Source organism: Bubalus bubalis, chromosome 4 (genome assembly GCF_019923935.1).
Source record: "Bubalus bubalis isolate 160015118507 breed Murrah chromosome 4, NDDB_SH_1, whole genome shotgun sequence".
Lineage (NCBI taxonomy): Eukaryota > Metazoa > Chordata > Mammalia > Artiodactyla > Bovidae > Bubalus > Bubalus bubalis.
This window is the reverse complement of record NC_059160.1, coordinates 55,665,677-55,683,516: the sequence shown is the minus strand read 5'-3', so window position 1 is coordinate 55,683,516 and position 17,840 is coordinate 55,665,677. Positions and strand designations below refer to the sequence as shown.

Below are 17,840 nucleotides of genomic sequence, written 5' to 3'. Positions count from 1 at the left end.
GGATATTTCTCCTGGCAATCTTGATTCCAGCTTGTGCTTCTTCCAGCCCAGCATTTCTCATGATAAAGCAGTTAACATAGTATAAATGTCCATCCACTATTATTATTGTTATCACTGGATTGCCATGAAGAATAATATGAGACGTTGATTTTAAAACATCTAGCTTTGTACCTTGCCTGGAAAATCCCATGGACAGAGGAGCCTGGTAGGCTGCAGTCCATGGGGTCTCGAAGAATCGGACACGACTGAGAGATTTCACTTTCACTTTTCACTTTCATGCATTGGAGAAGGAAATGGCAACCTACTCCAGTGTTCTTGCCTGGAGAATCCCAGGGACAGGGGAGCCTGCTGGACTGCTGTCTATGGGGTATCCCAGGATTGGACATGACTGAAGTGACTTAGCAGCAGCAGCAGCAGCAGCAACTTTGTACCTGGCATATTTGAGTGTTCAAAAAGCAAACGTTATGGTTTTATTGATGAATTCCTGCTATTTTATCATTGTTATTCTTGTCTTCATCCCGCCTCACTAATTTGGATCATTTGTTGTTGTTGTTGTTCAGTTGCTAAGTTGTGTTCTAATCTTTGTGAGCCCATGGACTGCAGCACACCAGGCTTCCCTGGCTTTCACTGTCTCCCAAAATTTGCTCAGATTCATGTCCATTGAGTTGGTGATGCTATCTAACTATCTCATCCTCTCTTGCCCTCTTCTCCTTTTGCCTTCAGTCTTTCCTAGCATCAGGGTCTTTTTCAGTGAGTTGGCTCTTCACGCCAGGTGGCCAAAGAATTGGAGCTTCTGCTTCAGCATCAGTCCTTCCAGTGAATACACAGAGTTAATTTCCTTTAGGATTCACTGGCTTGATCTCCCTGCAGTCCAAGGGACTCTCAAGAGTCTTCTCCAGCATCACAATTTGAAGGCATCAATTCTTCAGCACTCAGCCTTCTTTATGGTCCAACTCTCACATGTGTATATGACTACTAGAAAAACCCCAGCTTTGACTAGATGGACTTTTATCGGCAAAATAATGTCTTTGCTTTGATTTTTAATATGCTGTCTAGATTTTCATAGCTTCCTTCCAAGAAGCAAGCGTCTTTTAATTTTGAGGCTGCAGTCACTGTCTGCAGTGATTTCGGAGCCCAAGAAAATAGAATCTGTCACTGCTTCCACTTTCTCCTCATCAATTTGCCATGAAGTAATGGGACCAGATACCATGATCTTGGTTCTCTCCTCCCATTATTAACTAATTAAGCCTCTAGCTGCTGGGAATTTGAATTAATTCAGTTTTTTTTTTCGGGAAATATTATTAAATACCAGCTATATTCCAGGCATTATTCTAAGCATAGGAAATGCAATGGTGAACAAAAGAAACTTCTTGCACTCAGTGTCACCATTTAAAGCAAAGTAGGAAAACCATTCACACAGCTGAGCTAAAATAAATAAAAGGGAGAAATCAGGAAAACAAACAAAAAGGGTTAAAAATACAAAAGTAGTAAAATAGTATCTAAAAGAACATGCAGAAAAATGAAATGGTAGGAGGGTGATTTCCAATGGATAAAAATTGATATTTTAAATAAATATAGAGCAGTGATATAAGAGAAACTGAAGACAATAAAAATTAGATTTAAACAAGAAAAAAAGTTTCAATATATAAGCAGCATGTAGATATGAAAGTTGTGACTAAAGGGAACAGCCTTTAGTCACCGGGAATTTGCCTGCCTGGGAGTTTAAATGGCTGTTAAAGACCTGTAGGCAAACTCCTGCAGAGTGACATTACACTTACCCTCATTCTCCCAGAGATACCCAGTAGGGGTGAGGGTGTCAGTGATGTTTGCTTTCAATTCCTTTAGGCACTGAGACATTTGTGCAAAGAAATGAGCACACGTTTTTTCAAAAGTCAAATGGTGGAAAAGCCCCTGCCCAACCATTTCCACCTCAACTCCTGCTTCCCAGAGGCAAACACTGATAACCACTTGTGGTTTCATTTTGTGTGTGTGTTTTGCATTTTGTTTTTTTTGTCATTTGGATAGTCTCTACTTCCACAGAACTATCTTCCCTCCTTACAAACACAGAATTAGAGATATAGAGAAGGCGCATATAATTTTTAAGGTAATATTTCTTTATTATGCTCTTAATATCCATGGGATTAGCAGTAATGTTCCTCTATTTTTTTTTTTTCTGATAGTAGTAATTTATGTCTTCTCTCTATCTTGATTTACTCAAGAGAGAGGAAGCACACATTTGTATCAAACACTGATGGTGGTTCAGTCAAGATGAGCACTGAGAACTGAATCAGGTGGAGGATCCTTTTCAGTGGTGGTGGGGTAAAGTCTGATTGGCATGGTTTAAGAGAAAAGGGAGGAGATCAAGTAGAGACAGCCACTGTGGACTACTCGTTAAAGAAGTCTTGTCATAAGAGGAGCAGAGAAGCAGGGCAATGAATGGAAGGATGGGGGCTAAGGGAGGCTTTTATTTTAGGGTGGGTTTGGTTTAGAAGAGGACCAGTCCATCTTTAGTAAAAGGAAGGAAGGCAGATTATGTAGTACAGATACAGACAGGTTGATGGATCTCATGGTGGTACATGTGGAAATTCTCTTCTGAAAGGTTCAATTTTGTCAGTCAAATGAGAAGCTCAGTCATTCGCTGAGAGTCAGAAGTATGGACGTGGTATTGAGAGACTGAAAAGGAAAGGTTGTAACAAAGTCTAGGAGAGGAAAGGATGCTGACTAGCGACACGACAGCATTGCCTGCAGGATGGAGGACCCCACTCCAGATGTGTCGTCAGGAATAAATAAAACTATTAAGATGGTTGTGTTTCTTCCTGGCACATTGAGGCTACATGAAACTATTAGGATGGCCCTCTTTTTTTCTGCTAATAATAATTTATGTCCTCTGTCTCTCTTCATTGACTCAAGAGAGAGGAAGCACTTAATTTTGCAAAGACAATTCCCAAATGACTAGAAACAAGAGTAATCTCATTGAGTAGACGAGGAGATTTCTTGCCCACCTCTCAAAGGATGCTCTTTGTGTTTCTGTGTCCTGCTTTTCCCTGTCAGGAGGGAGGACAAGATTTGCTGTTAGATGGAATGTTCTGGTCCTTGTGATCTGGGCATAAGGATTCCCTGTTCCTCCTTGCCCTCCCTCACTGACCCGGATTCATTGCTTGAGACTGCATGCAAGTACTTCTGCTATCCCTGGCTTAGCATGGGGGCTGGCAAACTTTTTCTGTATGTAAAAAGGCAGAAAGTTAGTATTTTAGGCTTTGCAGGTATTAAGATCTCTGTCACAACTCTTTGACTCTGCCATTGTAGTGCAGAAGTAGATATGTAAATGAATGATTATGGTTTTGTTCCAATAAAACTTTATTTATGGATGCTGACATTTAAATGTCATGTAATTTTTACATACTACAAATATTCTTCTTTTGATTTCTTTCAACCATTAAAATGTGTAAAAATCATTCTCAGGTTGTGGGCCATACAGAAATAGGGAACTAAACTGATCCTTTAAGCTATAGTTAGCCAACCCCTGGCTTAATCCAGTGCTCCTCACCAATGCTTCAGGGCCCTCTCTGCATCTACTTGTATCTGAACTTGGAACTTCCCCATTGCTACTACTCCCGACTCTTCTGCACCATGGCCATGTTTCTTCATAAATTTACTCTGATTTCTGTCTTTCTGAGGTTCGTCAACATTTTTGATACACTAATGAAGTTGTATTCAAACATTTTTATAGACTATGATATTTTATTGAATTTTTCTCTTATTTTATGGTATTTTTTTCCCCCTAGAGGGAGTATAGAAGTATGATGAATGCCCTTTGACTACTTAGTTGTCTGCAGATTTGTCTACTTTGGAGTGACATTAGACAACTTCCAAAGATAATTCAAAGTCAGATCTTTTTAAACTTATTTAAGGAACATGTGTACACCCGTGGCGGATTCATGTTGCTGTATGGCAAAACCAATACAATATGGTAAAGTAATTAGCCTCTAATTAAAATAAATAAATTTAAATTTAAAAAAAGAAAAAAAAAGATTATTACAAATTGTAGCGGACTTCCCTGGTGGTTAAGAATCTGCCTGCCAGTGCTGGGGACATGAGTTTGATCCCTGGTCAAGGAAGATTCCACATGCAGCTGGGCAACTAAGCCCATGCGTCACAACTACCGAGCTCATGTATGGCAGTTACTGAAAGCCCACGTGCTCTGGAGCCCATCCTCTGCAACAGGAGAAGCCATGGCAAGGAGAAGTCTGTACACCGCAACTAGAGCCCCTGCTTGCAGCAATGAAGACCCAGTGAGCCAATAAATAGATTTATTAATTAATTAAAAAGAGAAATGGTAGTGATAAAAATAAGTGTTGAAAAACCAGGTCGACATATTTTTGTGCCTCCCTAAGAGGTAAGGGGGAGGGGGGACTTAAAAAAACGTTGTTGTTTAGTCACCAAGTCATGTCCGTCTCTTGCCACCCCATGGACTGTAGCCCACCAAGCTCCTCTGTCCATGGGATTTCCCACGCAAGAATACTGGAGTGGGTTGCCATTTCCTTCTCCTGCACTGGCAGGTGGATTTTTTAGCACTGACCCACCAGAGAAGCCATTAGCATAAACTAAATAGTTAAGACTATTTTCATCAACTGTAATTCAAGAGTGTGAGAGTTTGCTTTTTCAAAAACAGTGATCTAAAACAGTCACCTGCCAGGTGATCAGGAGTCTGTTGTTGAGTTCTAAAATTTTCACCAAGCAACTCAAAGAGAAGAACTGAGATCCTGAAGTCTAAAAAATTATGTGATGGAGACCAAGTTTACCTAGTTTAGTACTGGCATCAATTCTCTCTAGTCTGTACTCTGTTGCAGCTGTGGAAAAGACAGCTGAGATGGGAGAGTAAGAATAGGATGTTTCTGAAGAAGTTTCAGTTTTTTGTTTTAAATACCTATTTATTTATTTAGCTCTGCTGGGTCTTAGTTGCAGCATGCAGGATCTTTATTTGTGGCATGTGAACTCTTAGTTGCAGCATGTGGGAACTAGCTCCCTGACCAGGGATCAAATCCAGGTCCCCTGTATTAGGAGTGGGGAGTATTAGCCACTGGACCACCAGGGAAATGTCTGTGAAAAAGTTTGGGGAATAGGGATGAAACTGTGCACCATTTCACAGGAATTAGGGATTTGGGGACATTAATGACAAAAGATAATTTTTAGGAATGCAATCTTACCAGAAGGAAAGCATGATATAGTGGTTATGTGCATAGAGTTTGGAACTGAGCCTCAGTCAGTTCAGTTCAGTCGCTCAGTCGTGTCCGACTCTTTGCGACCCCATGAATCACAGCACGCCAGGCCTCTCTGTCCATCACCAACTCCCGCAGTTCACCCAAACTCATGTCCTTCGAGTCAGTGATGCCATCCAACCATCTCATCCTCTGTCGTCCCCTTCTCTGCCTGCCCCTAATCCCTCCCAGCATCAGGGTCTTTTCCAATGAGTCAACTCTTCGCATGAGGTAGCCAAAGTATTGGAGTTTCAGCTTCAGCATCAGTCCTTCCAAAGAACACCCAGGACTGACCTCCTTTAGGATGGACTGGTTGGATCTCCTTGCAGTCCAAGGGACTCTCATGAGTCTTCTCCAACACCGCAGTTCAAAAGCATCAATTCTTCAGCCCTCAGCTTTTATAACAGTCCAACTCTCACATCCATACATGACCACTGGAAAAATCATAGCCTTGACTAGATGGACTTTGTTGGCAAAGTAATATCTCTGCTTTTTAATATGCTATCCAGGTTGGCCATAACTTTCCTTCCGAGGAGTAAGTGTCTTTTAATTTCATGGCTGCAATCGCCATCAGTAGTGATTTGGAGCCCAAAAAATAAAGTCTGACACTGTTTCCCCATCTATTTCCCATGAAGTGATGGGACCAGATGCCATGATCTTCGTTTTCTGAATGTTGAGCTTTAAGCCAACTTTTTCACTCTCCTCTTTCACTTTCATCAAGAGGTTTTTTAGTTCTTCTTCACTTTCTGCCATAAGGGTGGTGTCATCTGCATATCTGAGGTTATTGATATTTCTCCTGGCAATCTTGATTCCAGCTTGTGCTTCTTCCAGCCCAGTGTTTCTCATAATGTACTCTGCATATAAGTTAAATAAGCAGGGTGACAATATACAGGCTTGACGTACTCCTTTTCCTATTTGGAACCAGTCTGTTGTTCCATGTCCAGTTCTAACTGTTGCTTCCTGACCTGCATACAGATTTCTCAAGAGGCAGGTCAGGTCATCTGATATTCCCATCTCTTTCAGAATCTTCCACAGTTTATTATGATCCACACAGTCAAAGGCTTTGGCATAGTCAATAAAGCAGAAATAGATGTTTTTCTGGAACTCTCTTGCTTTTTTGATGATCCAGCAGATGTTGGCAGTTTGATCTCTGGTTCCTCTGCCTTTTCTAAAACCAGCTTGAACATCTGAAAGTTCACGGTTCATGTATTGCTGAAGCCTGGCTTGGAGAATTTTGAGTATTACTTTACTAGCGTGTGAGATGAGTGCAATTGTGTGGTAGTTTGAGCATTCTTTGGCATTGCCTTTCTTTGGGATTGGAATGAAAACTGACCTTTTCCAGTCCTGTGGCCACTGCTGAGTTTTCCAAATGTGCTGACATATTGAGTGCAGCACTTTGACAGCATCATCTTTCAGGATTTGAAACAGCTCAACTGGAATTCCATCACCTCCACTAGCTTTGTTCATAGTGATGCTTTCTAAGGCCCACTTGACTTCACATTCCAGGATGTCTGGTTCTAGGTGAGTGATCACACCATCATGATTATCTGGGTCATGAAGCTCTTTTTTGTACAGTTCTTCTGTGTATTCTTGCCACCTCTTCTTACTATCTTCTGCTTCTGTTAGGTCCATACCATTTCTGTCCTTTATTGAGCCCATCTTTACATGAAATGAGCCTATCAGGGTTCAAATCTGAGCTCTACTATTTACTATCTGTGGGACCTTGAGCAAATTACTTAATTTCTGTGTAACTCAGTGCCCTTATCTGTAAAAGGGAGATAAGAATAAGTCTACCTCATAGGATTGTTATGAATGTTAAGTGAAACACCATATGCAAAATGTTTTAAAGTGTCTGATACAAAATAAGTCATGTATAAGTGAGTGTTAGTCTCTCAGTCATGTCTGACTCTTTGCGACCCTATGGTCTGTTCATAGAATTCTCCAGGCAAGAATACTGCAGTGGGTTGCCATTCCCTTCTCCAGTGGATCTTCCCAACCCAGGAATCAAACCCAGGTCTCCTGCATTGCAGGCAGATTCCTTACTGTCTGAACTACCAGGGAAGCCCCTATAACGTGGGTGGTAGAGTCCTTTTTATGCTACAGTCTGCTGAGGCAGAACTAAACACTGACTCTATTTAGGCCATATTGGAAGTTAGATAACTAATTGCTTAGTCCTATGTGTTTGTTGCTGTTAAAAATCCCCTACAATTATAAGTCAAAGTGACAAATAGATTCAAGGGATTAGATCTGATAGACACAGTGCCTGAAGAACTGTGGATGGAGGTTCGAGACACTGTACAGGAGGCAGTGATCAAGACCATCCCCAAGAAAAAGAAATGCAAAAATGCAAAATGGTTGTCTGAGGAAGCCTTACAAATAGCTGAGAAAAGAAGAGAAACAAAAGGCAAAGGAGAAAAGGAAAGATATACCCATTTGAATGCAGAGCTCCAAAGAATAGCAAGGAAAGATAAGAAAGCCTTCCTCAGTGATCAATGCAAAGAAATAGAGGAAAACAATAGAATGGGAAAGACTGGAGATCTCTTCAAGAAAAATAGAGATACCAAGGGAACATTTAATGCAAAGATGGGCACAATAAAGGACAGACATGGTATGGACCTAACAGAAGCAGAAGATAGTAAGAAGAGGTGGCAACAATACACAGAAGAACTGTACAAAAAAGAGCTTCATGACCCAGATAAGCATAATGGTATGATCACTCACCTAGAGCCTGACATCCTGGAATGAGAAGTCAAGTCTTCCTAGGTCAAGGGCCTTAGGAAGCATCACTATGAACAAAGCTAGTGGAGGTGATGGAATTCCAGTTGAGCAATTTCAAATCCTAAAAGATGATGCTGTGAAAGTGCTGCACTCAGTATGCAAATTTGGAAAACTCAGCAGTGCTCATAGGACAAGACAAGGTCGGTTTTCATTCCAATCCCAAAGAAAGGCACTGCCATAGAATGTTCAAACTACCGCACAATTGCACTCAACTCACATGCTAGCAAAGTAATGCTCAAAATTCTCCAAGCCAAGATTCAATAGTACGTGAACTATGAACTTCCCCTAGATGTTCAAGCTGGATTTAGAGAAGGCAGAGGAACCAGAGATCAAATTGCCAACATCCATTGGATCATCAAAAAAGCAAGAGAGTTCCAGAAAATCATCTACTTCTGCTTTATTGACTATGCCATATTGACTATGCTTTAGACTGTGTGGATCACAAAAACTGTGGAAAATTCTAAAGAGGTGGGAATACCAGACCACCTGATCTGCCTTCTGAGAAATCTGTATACAGGACAAGAAGCAACAGAACTGGACATGGAACAACAGACTGGTTCCAAATTGGGAAAAGAGTACGTCAAGGCATATTGTCACCCTGCATATTTAACTTACATGCAGAGTACATTCTGTGAAATGTTGGGCTGGAAGAAGCACAAGCTGGAATCAGGATTGCCAGGAGAAATATCAGTAACCTCAGATATGCAGATGACACCACACTTATGGCAGAAATAGAAGAACTAAAGAGCCTCTTGATGAAAGTGAAAGAGGAGAGTGAAAAAGTTGGCTTAAAACTCAACATTCAGAAAACTAAGATCATGGCATCCAGTCCCTTCACCTCATGCCAAATAAATTGGAGAACAGTGGAAACAGTGAGAGACTTTAGTTTTTTGGGCTCCAAAATCACTGCAGATGTTGACTACAGCCATGAAATTATAAGACGCTTGCTCCTTAGAAGAAAAGCTATGACCAACCTAGACAGCATACTGAAAAGCAGAGATGTTGCTTTGCAAAGGTCCGTCTAGTCAAAGCTATGTTTTTTCCAGTAGTCATGTGTGGATGTGAGAGTTGGACTATAAGGAAAGCTGAGTGCTGAAGAATTGATGCTTTTGAGCTGTGGTGTTGGTGAAGACTCTTGAGAGTCCCTTGGACTGCAAGGAGATCCAACCAGTCAATCCTAAAAATCATCTCTGAATATTCATTGGAAGGACTGATGTTGAACCTGAAACTGCAATACTTTGGCCACCTGATACCAAGAACTGACTCACTGGGAAAGACCCTGATGCTGGGAAAGATTGAGGCGGGAGGAGAAGGCAATGACAGAGGATGAGATGGTTGGATGGCATCACCGACTCAATGGACACGAGTTTGATTAAGCTCCGGGATTTGGTGATGGACAGGGAAGCCTGGTGTGCTGCAGTCCATGGGGTTGCAAAGAGTCGGACATGACTGAACTGAACTGAAAGAGCCAGGGGAGGACTTACCTGGTGGTCTAGTGGTTAAGAATCCTTGCTTCTACTGCAGGGGTCATGAGTTTGAGCTGTGGTCAAGGAAATAGGATTCAGGGCCTTGGTCAAAAAAAAAAAAAGAAAAAAAAAGCCTTAAAGGTTTAAGCATCAACCAACATTTTATTGATTTCAAATTAACGGGTGGCCTACTGTCAGTCCCTGGAGTCCAGTATGTGCATGTGTGCTTGTAGAGGCACGCATGTGTATATGAGTTGGCAGTATATGGGTTCTGTGTGTATGTGAAAATGAAAGTATTAATTGCTCAGTTGTGTCTGACTCTTTGCAACCCCGTGGTCTCTAGCTGGCCAGGCTCCTCTGTCCATGGAATTCTCCAGGCAAGAATACTTGAACGATTGCCATTCCCTTCTCCAAGGGGTCTTCCCAACCAGGGATCGAGCCCAGATCTCCTGCATTGCAGACAGATGCCCAGGGAAGCCCCAAACAAAAAAGCATGATGTTCAGTGTTCTGCATAACTGAGGGGTCCATTTTACCATAGCTATTCACCTGCCCCCCCAGGAACCCTCCTAGTGCAACATACTCCTCAGGTGGCAATGCCAGCCCTGTCTACTCATCTTTGATTACCAGGGAGCCTCTGTTCCTCAGAGAATATTTCTTTCTATTCATTTTCAAATGACTTCTTTGATATGGGCATTGTTGAATATGCACTGGATAGAAGCAGAGGTATGTGTATGGATGGATTTGCATAAGTATAAATACTGTATATGTAGCCTTATTTAAGTGATACAATGAGAGTATTGTGTTGCCACCTCAGAGTGAAAGCTAATTAATTCAGCTATTGAGATGATAATGATTTCCTTCTCAGTATTAATACAATATTAACAGAATAAAAACAAATAAAAAACCCTGCAGAATTATCCTTTGACTCATCTTGGAATAAGAAATTTTATTTCTGTTAATTATTGAACTATCAGTATTGATCATGATTTTAGAATGAATCATCCTTGGGAGGGGCTGAAAATAAGTGGAAATATTAACTCAGGTAGGCTAAAGTGGTCATTGAGTTCAATCATTTGGTACCAGGAAAAAAAATTCTTTTGTCTATAGTTTCTTTTGAAATGCATGATCTGGTATTTGCACTCCCAATATCAACAGACTATTTTTAGACTTCATGTGGTTAGATTTGACATTTAGGAAAACGGTAGTATCTTTCCTACTGAGAGTTACACTAGCTGACAAATTTACAAGCAAATTTATGACTTTTTTAACCTTGACATCTCTAACCTTTTCTTCAGCCTGTTTTCATATCGAGTTAGTTATCCAGGCCTGAATGTTCCTGTTTCCTCCGCCCTGTTTTCCCTGCCTCTAAGTCAGGCATCCATCACCCTCTGGCCATAACAGCCTCTTGTCTCCAGTCTCCAGTCTCCCTGTCCCACCTTGATCTTGCTCCAAGGCATCTGCCCAACATACAGATTAGGTTAGACCCTCCCATGCCAAAACCCTTTAAAGGTATTTCAGCTTCTTTGCTTGGAATTCAAGTTCATTTAACCATATTCTGTCCCACCACATGCCCTCATCCAGTTCCCACTAATTCTCCCCACACTCTACCCTCCCATCAAGATGGATTATCAACCCTTCTTTGGAGTTTCCATAACTCCATGCCTTTGCTCATTTACCAGTCTTTCCTTCCTCCTTCAAAATCTATGTTTCAAAATTCTACTTATTCTCTGATGTCCAGCTCAAATTCTAATTCCATCATGAGTTCTGTGACTCCCCCTGTGCTTAGTTGCTGAGTCGTGTCTGACTCTTTGTGACCCAGTGGACTGTAGCCTGCCAGGCTCCTCTGTCCATGGGGATTCTCCAGGCAAGAATATTGGAGTAGGTTGCTATGACCTTCTCCAGGGGATCTTCCCAACCCCTGCAGGGATTGAACCCAGGTCAAGTCTAGTGTCTTGAGGAAAAGACATATGGGCTCAGAATAGCCCTGAATCATTCCAAGTGACTTTCCCTACTTGGAATTAATCAGAGTCCCATGGACAGAGGAGCCTGGTAGGCTACAGTCCACAGGGTCACAAAGAGTTGGACATGGCTGAGCAACTTCACTTCCACTTTCTTTCATTCCTAGCCCAGATAATGCCTTTTCCTTAAGACACTAGACTTCTCAGTGATGGGAACGTGTCATATACTTATCTTACTAAAACAATTTTTATTGCCTTCTGCTTGGGAAATTGTAATAACAAATGTGCAAGTCTCTAAGTCTATGATGGAACTGCTGTCTCCCCTTTAATGTGGCATATCCTTCACAAGAATTTAGTATGGCCATGGAATGATCACTTTTTCATCTACATTACAATAATTTATTACTTAATTAGCTCTCCTATTATTCTCTACTGCATTATACTGTGATTTTATTTCTTTGTCTTGCCACTAAGTTGGAAGCTCTGAGGACAGGAATGTTTTCTTCATCTTGGTATAGCTCTTGCATTCTTTGATGAAGCTTGCAAGGGAGTTAATATTAAGTGATTCTCTTCTGATGTGAGAGGGGCAATTATAGCCTCGTGGTTAAGAGTGTGGGGTTTGGTGCATGACTGCCTGGATTTGAACTTTCTAGTACACCTTTTAACAATGTGCTTATGACCAAAGTACTTAGCCTCTATGTACCTTTCTTCTTCATCTGTAATATGGGGACACATAATATTATCTTCATAATAAAATTGATATAAAGACTAAATAAATAATGCAAGTGAAGTGGTTAGAACAAAAGCCAGTCGGTGTTTGGTAAATGTCAGCTATTATTCCAATAGGCTGTTAAAATAGAAGGACACAGCTGTCTCAGTTTTGACAGAGGCAAGAAGACAATAGATGCTATAATTCTAAGCAAGCCCATCTTGTGGTGGGTAGTTAAAGACTAGTTAAATATCGTGCCCACTTTGAAGGTTTGAAGTGAGGAGGAATTTACAGAGGGAGCTTTAAAGGTTTAGGAAATGTGACCAGTGTGCTGGGAATCCCACATCCCCATTTCAAAGGGGTGGGGTGCAGCTGTCTGCCCCTGGGGGCACCAGTGGAAGTTCAGTTCAGTTCAATTCAGTCACTCAGTCGGGTCTGACTCTTTGCAACCCTGTAGACTGCAGCACACCAGGCTTGCCTGTCCATCACCAAATCCTGGAGCTTAATCAAACTCATGTCCATCTAATCAGTGATGCCATCCAACCATCTCATCCTCTGTCATCCCCTTCTCCTCCCACCTTCAATCTTTCCCAGCATCAGGGTCTTTCCCAGTGAGTCAACTGTTTGCATGAGCTGGCCAAAGTATTGGAGTTTTAGCTTCAGCATCAGTCCTTCCAATGAACACCCAGGACTGATCTCCTTTAGGATGGACTGGTTGGATCTTCTTGCAGTCCAAGAGACTCTCAAGAGTCTTCTCCAACACCGCAGTTCAAAAGCATCAATTCTTTGGCACTCAGCTTTCTTCACAGTCCAACTCTCACATCCATACATGACCACTGGAAAAACCATAGCCTTGACTAGATGGACATTTATTGGCAAAGTAATGTCTCTGCTTTTGAATATGCTATGTAGGTTGGTCATAAGGAGAAAAGGAAGGATATACCCATTTTGTGCAGAGTTCCAAAGAATAGCAAGGAGAAATAAGAAAGACTTCCCCAGTGATTAATGCAAAGAAATAGAGGAAAACAACAGAATGGGAAAGACTAGAGATCTCTTCAAGAAAAACAGAGATACTAAGGGAACATTTCATGTAAAAATGGGCACAATAAAGGACAGAAATTGTATGGACCTAATAGAAGCAGAAGATAGTAAGAAGAGGTGGCAAAAATATACAGAAAAACTATACAAAAAAGATGTTAATGAGCCAGATAATCACAGTGGTGTGATCACTCACCTAGAGCCAGACATCCTGGAATGCGAAGTCAAGGGGGCCTTAGGAAGTATCACTACAAACAAAGCTAGTGGAGGTGATGGAATTCCAGTTGAGCTATTTCAAATCCTGAAAGATGATTCTGTGAAAGTGCTGCACTCAATATGCCAGCAAATTTGGAATACTCAGCAGTGGCCACAGGACTGGAAAAGGTCAGTTCTCATTCCAATCCCAAAGAAAGGCAATGCCAAAGAATGCTCAAACTACCACACAATTGCACTCATCTCACACGCTAGTAAAGTAATACTCAAAATTCTCCAAGCCAGGCTTCAATAATACGTGAACTGTGAACTTCCAGATGTTAAAGCTCATTTTAGAAAAGGCAGAGGAACCAGTGATCATATTGCCAACATCCGCTGGATCATCAAAAAAGCAAAAGAGTTCCAGAAAATCATCTATTTCTGCTTTATTGACTATGCCAAAGCGTTTGACTGTGTGTATCACCTCAAACTGTGGAAAATTCTGAAAGAGATGGGAATACCAGATGACCTGACCTGCCTCTTGAGAAATCTGTATGCGGTTCAGGAAGCAACAGTTAGAACTGGACAGAGAACAACAGACTAGTTCCAAATAGGAAAAGGAGTATGTCAAGGCTGTGTGTTGTCATCCAGCTTATTTAACTTATATGCAAAGTACATCAAGAGAAACACTGGGCTGGATGAAACACAGGCTGGAATCAAGATTGCCGGGTGAAATATCAGTAACCTCAGATATGCAGATGACACCACCCTTATGGCAGAAAGTGAAGAAGAACTGAAGAGCCTCTTAATGAAAGTAAAAGAGGAGAATGAAAAAGTTGGCTTAAAACTCAACATTCAGAAAACTAAGATCATGGCATCTGGTCCCATTACTTCCTGGCAAATAGATGAGGAAACAGTGGCGCACTTTATTTTTTGGGCTCCAAAATCACTGCAGATGCTGACTGCAACCATGAAATTAAAAGACACTCCTTGAAAGAAAAGTTATGACCAACCTAGACAGTATATTAAAAATCAAAGACACTACTTTGCCAACAAAGGTCTGTCTGGTCAAAGCTGTGGTTTTTCCAGTCATCATATATGGATGTGAGAGCTGGACTGTAAAGAAAGCTGAGCATCGAAGAATTGATGCTGTTGAACTGCGGTATTGGAGAAGACTCTTGAGAGTCCCTTGGACTGCAAGGAGATCCAACCAGTCCATCCCAGGGGAAATCTGTCCTTAATATTCATTGGAAGGACTGATGCTGAAGCTGAAACTCCAATACTTTGGCCATCTGATGCGAAGAACTAACTGATTTGATAAAACCCTGATGCTGGGAAAGATTGAAGGTGGCAGGAGAAGGGGACAACAGAGGATGAGATGGTTGGATAGCATCACCAACTCAATGGACATGAGTTTGAGTAAGCTCCAGGAGTTGGTGAAGGACAGGGAAGCCTGGCATGCTGCAGTCAGTGGGGTTGCAAAGAGTTGGACTCAAGTGAGCAACTGAATTGAACTGAATGAAGATAATAGCAACCTCTTTCAAAAGTTCTCATGCACACACTGCTGCACTCAGTGCCCCCAACCTGCAGCATGCCACTGCTGACCCATGCCTCTGCCAGACTCCTGGACACTCATGGGCAAGTCTGGGTCAGTGTCTTGTGGGGTCACAGCTCTTTTCTCCTGGGTCCTGATGTGCACAAGGTTTTATTTGTGCCCTCAAAGAATCTGTTTCCCCAGTCCTGTGTAAGTTTTGGTTGCTCTGTGGTGGAGTTAATGGCAATCTCCTCCAAGAGGGCTTATGCCATACCCAGGTCTCCTGCACCCAGAGTCCCTGCCCTAGTGGCAGGCCACTGCTGACAAATACCTCCACAGTAGACATTCAAACACTCAACACCAGTGGAAAAAGTATGGAGCTTTTATGGGGATTAGGAAAAGATAACCCTCTTCCCCAGATAAGGTCTGTGCACTAAGGAGGCCCTGCTGCCCTGCGCCCAATGGAAGGGTTGTCAACAAGATCACTTGAGGAGACTGAAAAATATTCCCCACAGCTGAGGGACACCAGAGATTGATGTCTGACTTTCACCTGAGAAGTTGAAAGGTCAAGAGGGCAGGTAGCTGACTGCTCATAATAGGTGGGAGATAGGTCTGAGTTTGTTGGAGCAGAGAAAACAGCATGGGGTTAAGTCCATGCTAAAAGCACCACATGGAGGGACGTCAGAAGAAAGCGAATGGAGGTGAATTGCCAAATTCCTGGAAGCAGAGGGAGATACAAGCCATGGGCTAGAAGAGATACATATTTGCCCTCATCAAGGAGAGGGCAGGAGTTCTCAAAATAACATGACCCATGGGATAAAGAGTCGATTTCAGAAACTCGCTAGGTAGAAACCAGCTTCTGACAACACCAGCCAAGGAAGCACTTCCTGTCACTTCCTCCCCTGTCTCCCACAATTCTTTCTTGATTTGCCATGGAAGAGCCAGAAACTGTGGTCATCCAGGTCCATGGGTGGAGGAGGAACAGGAGAAGCAGAGAGGGAGTCAGTCAATCCCTTGCCCTACTCCAGACAACTGAACTGAAGCAGCAGTGGGTATGGCTACATCTTCAGGGAGATGCTTATTTTTAAAGCAAGGTTTGCATGTTTATTATTATACCAAGCGGGTATATTAAGTACTGAAATGAAACCTCAAATGTGACCTCTCCCTGTCTGCCTGGTAAACAGTCCCTTGTTTTTAAGACAGCTCATTTTTCGCTTCTGATTCTGACCTCTGCATCCAGAACTGACCATTCCGCCTGCTTCTTTGCCCCAACACAGCCCAGGAATATGGAATTTCACTGATTTGGTTGTTTGCATCTCTTTGTTCTCAGCCCGTAAACTGTAAGAGGGCAGGGATGACTTATTCAACTCTTTACCACTAGCACCTAGAGCTCATTAGCGGCTAATTGTCTCCCTGTAAAGATACACTAATGAAAGTAATCTATCTTTTAAAACCAAGAGTTTTTCTAAGAGAGGCTATCATTCAAGCATGTCTTTATTTTTGAGAGATAAATCATTAAAATAGCAGCCAATCTGGACCATGCAGTGCAACCAAAAGGACATTTGTCACAGGTATGGTCGAGGATGGCCTGGGTGCCCTGCAGGGGTTCATGAGACGATGCTCTGCCATCTCTGAAGTCGAGTGTGTTGTTAGTAGCCTCTTACTCCTTTCTGTGTTTCTTCCCCAGGTTTCTTCAGAAGAAGCATTACCAAAAACGCTGTGTACAAGTGTAAAAACGGGGGCAACTGTGTGATGGACATGTACATGCGAAGGAAGTGCCAAGAGTGTCGACTAAGGAAATGCAAAGAAATGGGAATGTTGGCTGAATGTATGTATACAGGTATTTGCATCAAGCAATTAAATTCCATTAAAAATCTCTTAAGGAGGCAGATGTCAGGTAATTCATATGATTAGAATGGTAGGTCACAAATTGAGGAAGGGACTTAGTAAACCATCTAAGTTCTTGAAAAGAATAATGAACCACTGAAATTGTCCAAACTGTCAGCTGCAGAGCACTTCATACACCTGAAAGAAACAGCTGTATTTTAGTGTCCATTCTTGCAATGAATTATATGTGAAGTGAAGTGGCTTTAACATATAGCCAAAATAGCACGTTTTAATTAGCTACAAAGAATAAAAGTCTAAAAGTTTCCTCCAAATATAATTCAATATCCTGCTTACTTATTAATTAGCATAAAAATTCACAGCTGTGGGGAAAATTAAAAATGTTTTATAAGATATAACTGCCTCTGAATTGTCTAGATAGAGTTTTAAACCAAGTCATTTTATTAAGACTCCTTCTTTGTGCAGCTTTGAACCAATTTGTATAGGTTTACACAGGAAATTAACTACTCCGAGTTTTAATATAATTTGGTCTTTCGATCAGATAAAGAAACACTGTATTAACTGCTGGCTTTGTGAGAAACCGTAATCTTCATCAGAATTTGGAATGCACGCTAGTATGTAACATATTAATTTTTCATTCTGAAAATTCTGCAGACCCCTCAGATTCTGAGATACGTCCTCTTCCTTCTCAAAACACAAATAGACAAACAAACATCACCAAGGAGATGATAACATTCAGAGAAGGAATGCCACATGAAATAAAATCCTTTGGAAGATGACTCCAGTTCTATTGTTCGCCAACCATAGGCAACTGGGATGGACCCAAAGAAATAATGCGTGCAGGAAGGAGAAAAAAATAGGGCAGTGTAAATAATCCAGCTCTGGATGGATGAAAGTTTTATAGTGGCCGATCACAATCTCTTCTTAGCATGTATGAAACAAGAGACTGCGGCAGGGGCTGCGGCTGGAATCCAATCTTACAGTGGAAACACTCACTCCCATCCTAGGTGGTTCATGTTCCTCATCACTTAAATATGAACCTGTTCCAACTAAGTCCTGAG

The 17,840-nt window shown here is 41.7% G+C and overlaps 1 protein-coding gene across 4 annotated transcripts in view; it reads left to right on the top strand.

Annotated features, from left to right (window-relative positions):
* Positions 1 to 17,840, top strand: part of NR1H4 (nuclear receptor subfamily 1 group H member 4) — an 80,061-nt gene that overhangs the window by 41,680 nt on the left and 20,541 nt on the right. For 2 of the 4 annotated variants that reach the window (XM_025283664.2, XM_006041354.3), the window contains one exon: positions 16,622 to 16,762. In XM_025283664.2, the coding sequence (XP_025139449.1) occupies positions 16,622 to 16,762 (141 nt within the window). Of the gene's footprint in view, positions 1 to 16,621; positions 16,775 to 17,840 lie in introns of all 4 variants that reach the window. The other 2 variants (XM_025283663.2, XM_006041355.3) reach the window with 1 other exon arrangement.